This window comes from Macaca nemestrina, chromosome 12, assembly GCF_043159975.1.
Source record: "Macaca nemestrina isolate mMacNem1 chromosome 12, mMacNem.hap1, whole genome shotgun sequence".
In the NCBI taxonomy this organism is placed as follows: Eukaryota; Metazoa; Chordata; class Mammalia; order Primates; family Cercopithecidae; genus Macaca; species Macaca nemestrina.
The window spans coordinates 102,013,136-102,025,441 of NC_092136.1; the positions used below are offsets into that span (position 1 = coordinate 102,013,136).

The 12,306-nt window shown below is 39.6% G+C and overlaps 1 protein-coding gene, 1 non-coding gene and 1 pseudogene across 3 annotated transcripts in view; 2 read left to right on the forward strand and 1 right to left on the reverse strand.

Annotated features, from left to right (window-relative positions):
- CFAP300 (cilia and flagella associated protein 300) overlaps positions 1–12,306 on the forward strand; it is a 36,149-nt gene that overhangs the window by 8,476 nt on the left and 15,367 nt on the right. For both annotated transcript variants that reach the window (XM_011761599.3, XM_011761597.2), the window contains exons 3-4: positions 2,963–3,038; positions 10,976–11,142. In XM_011761599.3, the coding sequence (XP_011759901.1) occupies positions 2,963–3,038; positions 10,976–11,142 (243 nt within the window). The remainder of the gene's footprint in view (positions 1–2,962; positions 3,039–10,975; positions 11,143–12,306) is intronic.
- LOC112428882 (small nucleolar RNA U13) lies at positions 1,022–1,112 on the forward strand (annotated as a pseudogene).
- Positions 2,391–2,494, reverse strand: LOC112428880 (small nucleolar RNA U13). The gene has a single exon (XR_003020942.2). It is a non-coding gene; the product is annotated as a small nucleolar RNA U13 (small nucleolar RNA).

The window sequence follows — 12,306 nt, forward strand, 5'->3', positions numbered from 1 at the left end:
TCGTGATCCGCCCACCTAGGTTTCCCAAAATGCTAGGATTACAGGCGTGAGCCACCGCACCCAGCCCTAAACTACGTTTTTTTAACTGAAAGTATTTATGGTTTTTCCTCAAAATCAATACATGGTCTGTTCAGGGGATGGTTATTGAGTAAGTGCTATATGTTAGGCCCTGTTCTAAGTCCCGGGATATAGCAGTGAATAAGAAAAACAGGACTCCTGCTTTTAGGGAGTTTACATTCTATTCTAATACTTTCTTTCCAATAGCTGCATTCTGTCTGATATTGATGGACTATATTTTATTCAACTGTTTTTCTACTGATAGATATTGAAATTGTTTCCAAGTTTTGACACTACAAACAATACTATATTAAAACAAAAAACTCCTTATACCTAAATCTTATCCACTGGTGATTTCAGAACCCAAAAGTAGAGTTTGTTGGATGAGGTATGCATGTTTTTATTGTTCAAGATAATAGCAAATTACTTTCCCAATGGGTTATAAAGATTCACACTTCTGCCAGCAGCTTGTGGAAGTGCATGTCTTCTGGTGCTGTCACCAAAAGTTACCAGTCTTTTTAAATCTTAGCAATGTAATGGATAAAAGTGGTATCTTCTGGATTTTATTTTCATTTCTTTCACTGCTCTTGAAATTGAGCATCTTTTCCTAAAGTTTATTGGCTATTTGTGGGTTTTTTTGTTTGTTTTTTGTTTTTTGGTTTTTTGGTTTGTTTGTTTTTTTAGATAGTCTCACTCTGTTACCCAGGCTGGAGTGCGGTGACACAGTCTCAGCTCATGACAACCTCCACCTCCCAGGTTCAAGTAATTCTCATGCCTTAGCCTCCGGGTAGCTGGAATTACAGGAGTGTGCCACCATGCCTAGCTAATTTTTGTATTTTTTCAGTACAGACGAGGTTTCACCATGTTAGCCAGGCTGATCTTGAACTCCTGGCCTCAAGTGATCCACCCACCTTGGCCTCCCAAAGTCCTGGGATTACAGGCCTAAGCCACTGCACCTGGCCCTATTTTTATTTTTTATATGCCTATTTTTATCCTGTGGTGACATGTGCCACCCTCAAACCTTGTGATGACATTGGCATATTACCCTTCTAACATGAAAAAAGAAAAAAAATTAGAAAATAAAAAAGAGCTAGGCTGCGTGCGGTGGCTCACGCCTGTAATCCCAGCACTTTGGGAGGCCAAGGCAGTCAGATCACCTGAGGTCAGGAGTTCGAGACCAGCCTGGCCAACATGGTAAACCCTGTGTCTGCTAAAAATACAAAAAATTAGCCAGGCATGGTGACACACATCTGTAATCCCAGATACTCAGGAGGCTGAGACAGAAAAATCGCTTGAACCTGAGAGGCAGAGGTTGCAGTGAGCCGACATCATGCTACGGCACTCCAGCCTGGGCAACAAGAGTGAAATTCCATCTCAAAAAAAAAAAAAAAAATCTTTAGTTCCAAGCACCAGCAGCTGACTCAAGCTGAAAAGGCAGAAGAAAATTTAGGTTTGTCAGTTTTTCTTACATTTAGGGCTTTTTTTTAACCACTAGGATGTCAGTTTCTCCGTTTTAACATACGTGTTGCAAATATTTTCTCTCAGTCTATTATTTTTCTTTTATTTATTGCTCTTCACAGACATTATGTTTTCTGGGTGTCCAACACCTTGTGAACAACCATGCAATTTGGGGGTAACTTTGGGAAATGCGAGTGAAACCTCCCAAAATGCAAGGAACTCCTTTGCATCCAGATCATAAGTGTGGGACCTAGGTTTACAAACCGACTCATCAGTGCAAGACTGGAATTTTGAAGCGAGCAACTTAAGGAAGGAGGCACACACAGAATTCATTTCATTGGCAAAGGCAGTGGCAGAGACCACTTTCAAGTCAGACAGACCTGGCACAGCAATGGCCTAGGTTAGAAGGGAGTGATAGTGATGTCTATGACCATACCACCCTGAATGTTGGAAGCTAAGCAGGATTGGGCCTGGGTAGTACTTGATGTTCATGGCCATACCACCCTGAGTGTACCTGATATTGAAAGCTAAGTAGGGTTGGGCCTGGTTAGTACTTGAGTAGGAGAAAAAGGGGTGGTGGTGGCTTCCTCTAGTGCTTGATGGGGCTATCACTTCTTGGCCTTTTGGCTAAGATCAACTGTAGTGCTTGATGGGGCTGCAGCAGGGGTGACAGTTTCCTCATGAGGGTGGTTCTGCATATGATTTTGCATCGTTCCTGGGTCCAGCCATCAACCTGATGCCCTCCACCTCTGGAACATTTTGTGGACTCCCTGAGATGCTTCCAATAAATTTTCTTCTGCCTTTTCAGCTTCAATCAGCTGCTGGTGCTTAGAACTAAAGCTCTTTTTTATTTTATATATTTTTTTATTTTTTCATGTCAGACTAACAATATGCTGACATCATAACAAGGTTCGAGGGTGGCACATCTCACACATACCTGTGAACACCTAGTCATCATACTCATAAACTACAAAAGGATCTGGAACTAAAATTCTTTCCTGCTTTGTTGTCTTTTGTCATACAGAAAACGTTTCATTTTTAGGAAGTTAGATTTTTCACTTTTTTAAATGCCTCTTGGAAAGAATTAAATTGACAGTTACTTTTGGATTTAGATCTAGTATATGAGTTGTTACTAAGGCAATTCAGTAAGCAAGATTGAAGGAAAACAAAGTTTTCAAATATTATATAACCTCCTAATGTTTATTGTATATCATTATTACCTAAATCAAGTTCCAAAGACATCTGTACTTGGACACACAATGTTCATACTGTTCCAACTTGTATGTAATAAAACTTCATTTATTTATAAACTATTACTCAAGACATTTTACCAATTTAAAATTGTCCTTTCCATTTGAATTAAACAAGATTATAGTTATTTTATGTTAATTTTTACTATCATTTATAATAAAATATCTAACTTATTCCCCTCAAATTTGTATTTTAGGCTTTTTTCAAAGACCCAAATGTTATTCCCAATTTGAAGTTACTTTCAGATTCTTCTGGACAATGGATTACATTAGGTAAATAAAATTTTCATCTTTTCAAATACTATTTTACTATTATAACAAAATTTTGCCTCAGAAATTTTCATTATTAAAATATAAATTGTGAATGCCTCATCTGTTTGATATATCATGATCAAGTATGACCAGCTGTGCCAGGCCTGCCCTGCATCTCTTTCCTGGGAGTCTACTGCTACTATCCTGGCTTAACACATAAGAGCAATTTTTATCTCTTTTTATTCATATAAAAGTATTTATTCATATAAAAGTATTTATTGTGTATTTTCCATGTACTCTGCTAGATATAGGGAACATTAAGGTAAATAAGAAAACCTGTGCTAAAGGAACTTGATATGTTAAAATGTGTGTGTGTATGTGTGTGTGTACTAATGTGTCAAAGGTGTTACCATAGAAGTGTAGCCAAGAGCCAGGCGTGGTGGCTCACATCTGTAATTGCAGCACTTTGAGAGGCTGAGGCGGGCGGATCACTTGAGTACAGGAGTTCGAGACTAGCCTGGCCAACATGGTGAAACCCCTTATCTACTTAAAATACAAAAATTAGCCAGGCGTGGTGGTGAGCACCTGTAATACCAGCTACTTGGTGGCTGAGGAAGGAGAATCAATTGGACCTGGGACATGGAGGGTTGCCGTGAGCTGAGATTGTGTCACTGCCCTCCACCCTGGATGACAGAGCAAGACTGCCTCAAAAAATAAAAAAAATTAGAAAGTGGACAAGAGTGGTCAGTTTTGCCCAGAGGGAAAAAATCAGGAAAGATTCCACTGATACGGGGATATTTGGGCAGAATCTCCATTGAGATGAGTACATGGGTACATGGATTTCTCAGAGGAATCAGCCAACCATAGGAATTTTTTTTTTTTTTTTTTTAGACAAGGTCTCACTCTGTCTCCAGGCTGGAGTGCAGTGGTGCCTCCTGGGTTCAAGCAATTCTCATGCCTCGGCCTCCTCAGTAGCTGGGACTATAGGCATGAGCCACCACACCTGGCTAATTCCCGGCTAATTTTTGTTTTTTTTGCTTGTTTATTTTTTGAGACAGAGTCTCACTGTCACCTAGGCTGGAATGCAGTGGCATGATCTCAGCTCACTGCAACCTTCGTCTCCCAGGTTCAAGCGATTCTCCTGCCTCAGTCTCCCAAGTAACTGGGATTACAGGAGTGTGCCACCACACCCAGCTAATTTTTGTGTTTTTAGTAGAGACAGGGTTTCACCATGTTGGCCAGGCTGGTCTTGAACTCCTGACCACAAGTAAATCTGCCAGCCTTGGCCTCCCAAAGTGCTGAGATTACAGTCATGAACCATCGTGCTCAGGCTAAGTTTTGTTTTTATTTATTTATTTATTTTTTTAGTAGTGATAGGGTTTCGCCATGTTGGCCAGGCTGGCCTCGAACTCCTGACCTCAAGTGATCCACCCACCTTAGCCTCCCAAAGTGCTGGGATTATGGGTGTGAGCCACCGTGCCCAGCTAGATTATATTTTCATAATGTATTATTTCATAATACATTGAAAGAGCCAGAAATTTTTTTTAAGAAAATTACCCAAACACTTAAACACTTAATAACAGTCACTTAAATCCCTTCAATAACTCATGGGTCAAGGAAGAAAGCAGAGAGTTAATATAAGACTATTTTGGGAAAAAAAATATGAAAACTATATTTTAAATTTTAGGTTGAGGTATCTTAGCAACAGAATGAATAAAAGCAACATTCCGTTTAGAAGGAGAATCTGATTGGTGATATGGATTTATACTCAATAAAATGCATTTTAAATTAGATTTTTTTGTTTGTTTGTTTGGAAATGTATTTTGGTAAATTACTGCATTATATTCTCATGGAAGCCTAGTAGCCTTACACAAAAGTAACAAAGTATTAGTCAAGAACAAGATACAAACAGTTCATGATGTTAGACTTAGTAGGTCAGATTTTATTGCTTTTGGCTAAAGACTACTGCAAAATTTATAGAGCAAAAAGCTGGTACAGACTACTTACAAAATTAAACTGAGTATCTGAGAGAATACATTTACCCAACTCAAAATTTTCAAAAGGAAATAATCAGAGCCATGTATCACAGTGTTTATAAAGCATGTTTACAGTAACTTCAGTCAATCTATTTGAAACAATAAGGTTCACTGAAATAAGTGCTCAACCCTCTCCCATGTTAGTACATACACAAAATAGCATTAACTTTTTACTAATTTTTGAAAAAATCATTGCAAAAAGAGGTTATCAAATACCACATGTGCCTGACTTGATGAATTATAAATCCTTTGAAAAATAGGACAGAAGAATGATAGCACTCTATTTCAGAAGTAGAAGTTCTAGTGGATTGTTAGTACTCTTCCATTAACTCATTTTTATCTCTTTTTTCTTTTTCTGCTATATTTCTTTTTCTGATATACCCCCCTCTTATTTTCCTCTGGGGCTCTTTTAAAGCAAAATAAGCCGCTTTTTAAAATAGGTGAAGAGACATTCTTTTGGCAAGTGAACCAGTTCTAAAGAAAGTGATGATGGAACCTCGTTCACTGTGCTGCATTCCCTGGAGATTACCAGTTTTCGGTGCTGTTTTATCCTCTCAGCCAGCCGCCATAGCTCCTATGTTTAGATACACTTTGTCTTTTTTAAATAACATATAATGGATACTTCCTATGTGCTCAGCTAAGGGCATCATGCACATCACCTCCTTTCATTCATAGAAACAATGCAAGAAAGATAGTATTATATATTACTATTTTACAAATGAATAGTCAGAGGCATAAGCTAAGTAATGTGTGCAGTTTTACATGGCTGAGTGAGCAGATTTGAGATTCAGATCGAGGCTCCAGAATTCAAGACGTTGACCACTTCACTCTCCTGCCTCTGTCACTTCCACATTGATGGGGTTGCCAGAAAAGTACTAACTTAAGACACCAAATGATAAGGAGGCACCCAGTGTTTTATAATGCTAGTATTAGGGGAAAAACTGTATTCTTTCTGTATGTGATCACTGTGATGCATTACATATCTTATAAATGCTGGGGACATAATTTAATGAAATTCCTACATAAAAAAATAGCATTTGCTTTGGAGTGAGTTGTGTCCCCACCACCAAATTCACATGTTTAATCCCTAACCCTTCAATGTGATGGTTTTTGGAGATGGGGCCTTTGGAACATAAATTAGGTTTAGATGAGGGCACAAGGGTGGAGCCCTCATGATGGGATTAGTGCCTTTATAATAAGAAGTAAAAACACTAGAGCCATCTAAGTACACAGAAAGAAGGCAGTTTTCTGCAAGCCAAGAAGAGTGCCTTCACCAGCAACTGAATCATCTGGACCTTGACCTTGGACTTTCTAGCCTACAGAACTTTGGGAAACACACATCTATTGTTTAAGCCACCCAGACTATGGCATTTTGTTATAGCAACCCAAGCTGACTAAGACGGATCTTGGTACTGAGAAGTGAGGTGCTGCTGTAGCAAATACCTAAGAATGTGGAAGTGGCTTTGGAACTGAATAATGGATGGAAGCTTGAGGTGCATGTATACGGACATTATGGGCAATTCTGGTGATAGCTCCCAAGGAAATAAGGGATATGTTATTGGAAACTGTGATAAAGGTGATCTTTGTTATAAAGTGGCAAATAACTTGGATGAACTGTTTTCTATTGTTGTATGGAAGGCAGAACTTATAAGTGATGAAACTGGAGATTTAGCTGAGGAGATTTCTAAGTAAAGTCTTAAAGCAATGTCTTGCTTATAGTAAAGTATGAAAGAAGAGAGATGAATTGCAGAAGGAATTGTTTACCAGAAATGAACCAACATTTGAAGATTTGGAAAGTTTTCAACCTATCCTTATTGTAAAAAATGAGGAAGTTTGTTCTGAAGAGAACACTGTTCAGAACACTGAATAGCCATTTGATAAAGAGATCATGGGTATGACTCATGGACTTAATCAGCCATTTCAACAGAGTCAGGAATAGAGATGGAATTATATCAGCAGCAAAGACTCTGCTAGTTTGAACAATGAGATGAGATGAAGGAAGGCTGTTGGACTTCTTAGATCCTACAAGACTGGACCATAGAGCTATTGGGCTGTGAACATGCGCTATTCTTCAGAAAAGATTAGAAAGACCCCGAAGCAATTCAGAGAGCTTCAGGGCCATCAGGGCCACTGCCTCCATTAAACAGAGCAGATGGCCTCCAACCAAAGCCTTGGAGGCAGGGCCACTCTGCAGAGCATACGGGCTAAGTTGGCCCTGTGGAACCTTGGAGGTTGGACCACCCAGAGCCTTCAGGGCTCTACCGCCACCAGGGTAAAAGCAAGACTGCCACCCCAGTGGGTCCAGAGGCAGAGTATCAAACCAAAGAAGATTATCCCTGAGCATTTAAGATCTAAAGAAATTTGCCTTTCTAAGTTAAGGGCTTGCTTGACACCTGTCACCCATTTCTTATTTCCTGTTTCTCCCTTTTGGAATGTAAATGACTAGCCTATGTCTGTCCCACCTATGTATTTTGGAAACACATACCTTGTCCTTCTTCACAGGTTTACAGCTGGAGGGGAATTTTGCCTTAGGATGAATCATACCTAAGTCTACCCTTATCCAATTTTTATGATATTTAGAAGAGACTTTGGACTTTAAAGTTGATACTGGAATGAGTGAAAATTTTGGGAGCAGGACAAGTGGCTCACGCCTGTAATCCCAACACTTTGAGAGGCCAAGGTGGGAGGATCACTTGAGCCCAGGCATTTGAGACTAGCCTGGGCAATGCAGCAAGACCCTATCTCTACAAAAAAATTATCTGGCCGTGGTGGCACACACCTGTAGTCCCAGCTATTCAGAAGGCTGAGACAAAAGAATCTCTTGAGCCCAGGAAGTTGAGGCCACAATGAGCCATGATCACATCACCACACTCCAGCCTGGGTGACAGAGTGAGACCTTGTCTAAGAAAACAAAAAAAGTTTGTGGGGCTGTTGGAATGGAATGAATGTATTTTGCATGTGAGAAGAACATGAATTTGGGGTCCTAGTGGTTACATGTTATAGACTCAGTGTCTGAACTATGTCCTCCTTAATTCATATTTTGAAGTCCCATGACCATCCCTCCCTCTACCTCATTGAAACCCAATTATTTCCCAAAGGCCCCATCTCCGACTACCATCACGTTGAGGGTTAGAGTTTCAATATATGAATATTTGGCCATACAGTTCAGTCCATAGAAAATGCTATTTTTATGTCTCAATATATGAATTTTGAAAGGACAGAATTCAGTCCATAGCAAATGCTATTTTCATGTCTCTTATTAAGTGGTTTGAATTTAATCACATTTTTTCACCATCCAAACCCTCCTTCTACTCCCCAAATCAGAGCTAGGGTAGACTAATTAAAATGGCATGCCCAACGTCAGTCCCTCCTCCAGTGTCCACTGACCAGTCTTCAGAAACTGTCAGACTCTCCACTGCTCTTGTTTTTTTGGTCTTTCGACATCGCCTAGAACTCCTCTTATCATTTCCTATGGTCTCCTTTTTTCTTTATCTAATCCTTCAGAGGATCTTACCTCTAAACAAAGGAAGCTTCTTAGCAGCATAGCTTTTGCAATTACTGAGGCAGACACAGTTCCTGGCTCCAGGCATCCTTCATGCCTCCACATGAGCCCAGCCCAGGACATAGAATAACAGGTCGTAGCATGACTCTCAAGTGGACAGCAAAAATAGCTAACGTAAACATTCACCAGCATTACTTACTCTTCTTAAGCACAAGCTGCTTCTCAGGTCAGAGATCCAGCAAATGTATCCAGGGTAGGGATACACCGAGGGCCACCACACCTAGGTCTACAATCTTAGAACTTTGAACAAAAGAACACCACCCCCTTCTATCAGAATCAGTGTGTGTGTATATGTGTGTACATTGAGAGAGACTGATTCAGTGATCGATGGAGGTAATAATAAAAATATTCATTTTAATCTTTGTGACTTTCTGTAATTTAATGGGATCTCTAATAGCAGAAAATCCATTCCTGAATGATAAATTCAGGAAATAAGTGTGGGATAGGGGATGGAGGATAGGGGCAAAACTAAATCTACAAGAGAAAAATAGACAAAATGCTGTTATTTCAATTTTCTGTAATTCTGAATTTGTGATAATTTGATTAGGGCCTGATTTGAAATTTACCTTCACTTAGAAAACCTTTTTTTGTAGTAAATACTACAAATGAAATCACAAAGGAGAAATTTTTTGTTTGTTTGTTTGTTTGAGATGGAGTCTCATTTGGTCACCCAGACTGGAATGCAGTGGTACCATCTCGGCTCACTGCAAACTCCGCTTCCCAGGTTCAACTGATTCTCCTGTCTCAGCCTCCCAGGTGGCTGGGATTACAGGAGCCCGCCACTACAAGCAGCTAACTTTTGTATTTTTAGTAGAGATGGTGTTTCACTGTGTTAGCTAGGCTGGTCTCGAACTCCTGACCTGGCTGATCTCGAACTCCTGACCTTGAGTGATTCACCTGCCTTGGTCGTCCAGAGTGCTGAAATTACAGGTGTGACCTACCACACCAGCTAAGAAATTTTTAAATGAAGAGAAAATGTTTTCAAGATACACTCAAGGACTTTACAAATGCTCAATTAAAATTTTTGTGGCCAGGTGCAGTTGCTTATGCCTATAATCCCAGCACTTTGGGAGGCCGAGGTGGGCAGATCACCTGAGGTCAGGAGTTCAAGACCAGCCTGACCAACATGGAGAAACCCCATCTCTACTAAAAAATACAAAATTAGTCAGGCATGGTGGCACATGCCTGTAATCCCAGATACTCAGGAGGCTGAGGCAGGAGAATTGCTTGAACCAGGGAGGCAGAGGTTGCAGTGAGCCGAGATTGCACCATTGCACTCCAGCCTGGGAAATGAGCGAAACTCCATCTCAAAAAAAAAAAAAATGTGAGTTATAAAGCATTAAGCGCCGGGCGCGGTGGCTCAAGCCTGTAATCCCAGTACTTTGGGAGGCCGAGATGGGCGGATCACAAGGTCAGGAGATCGAGACCATCCTGGCTAACATGGTGAAACCCCGTCTCTACTAAAAATACAAAAAACTAGCCGGGCGAGGTGGCGGGCGCCTGTAGTCCCAGCTACTCGGGAGGCTGAGGCAGGAGAATGGCGTAAACCCGGGAAGCGGAGCTTGCAGTGAGCTGAGATCCAGCCACTGCACTCCAGCCTGGGCGACAGAGCGAGACTCCGTCTCAAAATAAATAAATAAATAAATAAATAAATAAATAAATAAATAAAAAGCATTAAGCGTAATAGGAATCAAAAATCATATGAAGCAATTCCTATGCTTTTATAGGCAATTCTGATAATATATGCATTAAGAATCCTCTACTACATTTTAAAAAAATGTATTTCATTTTTAAGTATCCTCTAATTCATATTCATCTAGTCCCGAAATGGTGAGACTTTTCTTATAAACTTTTTTTTTTTTTTTTTTGAGTCACAGTCTCACTCTGTTGCCTAGGCTGGAGTACAGTGTCACAATCTTGGCTCACTGCAACCTCTGCCCCTCACGTTCAAGCAGTTCTCCTGCCTCAGCCTCCCTAGTAGCTGGGATTACAGGCATGTGCTACCACGCCCAGCTAATTTTTGTAGTTTTAGTAGAGACGGGGTTTCACCATGTTAACCAGGCTAGTCTCGAACTCCTGACCTCAAGTGATCCGCCCTCCTTTGCCTCCAAAAGTGCTGGCATTACAGGCATGAGCCACCATGCCTGGCCTTGTTATAAACTCTTAATGATTAACACAAATGAAGAAGCTACAAAATAAGAATTTAATAAAATTCATAAACTAATAAATATTTTAAATATACCAAAAATGTCATATTTGTTAATTTCTTAGAATTTCTGCATAGCAATTTATTTTGGAAATAGTTGAGAATGCTAAATTAATTTTTCTATCTCCATTCTTTATAAAATATCTTTTTTCAGGAACTGAAGTGAAAAAAATTGAAGCTACAAATGTTCCTTGCACACAGCTTTCAATGTCATTCTTTCATCGGTTATATGATGGAGATATTGTACGAGACAGTGGACATATTGTTAAATGTTTAGATTCTTTTTGTGATCCATTTCTCATTTCTGATGAGTTACGAAGAGTAAGTACAGAATTTTAAAATTTCACAGTGGAATTTTATTTCAGGAAATGCAAAAATGTCAAAAACTCTGCCTGCTTAAGGCATAAAATACCTTCTCATAAAATACCTCTTATTTATAAATAATGATCAGTAATAATCCTAACATTGGTAGATTTCTACTTAGATGGCACTTTAACAGTCAACTTAATTATTTGTGTATTTCAGTAATTCTCAAATAGGTGCTATTAACATCTGATACGTAGAGATACTGCTAAACATTATATAACTCACAGGACAGTCACAACAAAGTTTTCTGGCTCAAAATGTCTATAGTGCTGAAGTAGGGAAATCCTGGCCTATTTAGTAAGGTCATTTTTGTTCAATGTGGGCCTTTTAACTTATCAAATTAATATTAAAAACATCCCAAAAAACATCCTGAAGTTGGGCATAGTAGCTCACGCTTGTAATTCCAGCACTTTGGGAGGCTGAGGTGGGTGGATGGTTTGAGCCCAGGAGTTCAAGACCAGCCTGGGCAACATGACAAAACCCTCTCCACAAAAACTACAAAAATTAGCTGGGACTGGTGGCTCACATCTGTATTCCCAGCTGCTCAGAAGGCTGAGGTCCCAGCTGCTTAGAAGGCTGAAGTGAGAAGATTGCTTGAGCCTTGAAGATCAAGGCTGCAATGAGCTGTGATCATGCCACTGCACTCCAACCTGGGCGACAGAGCAAGACCTTGTCTGAAAAATAAACTTAGATAAATAAATAAAAACATCCCAGGAGTAAAAGAATCTTTTTTATCTCATTGCTAATATCAACAAAGCCATTGGATTAACTAAATTCAATTTTGTTTTAGTGAAAGGTATACTGAACTTGGAATGAAAATATATAGATTACTTACCTGACTCCTGATTTATTATTTAGAAGATAATAATCTTAGGCAAATTTCTCCATCTTTTGAGCCTCAAGATCTTATCTATACAACATGAAGATGAAAGTGCCCATTCTACCCTCTTCCTAAAATCGAGAAAATTAATTGAGGAAGCATTTAAATGTACCTTTTAGAAATATTGAATGCTGTTAAAATGGAATGTCAGCTTGGGCAACAGAGCAAGACTCCCATCTCTACAAAAATATGAAGAAATAAGCCAGGTGCAGTGGAGTGCACCTGTAGTTCCAGCTACT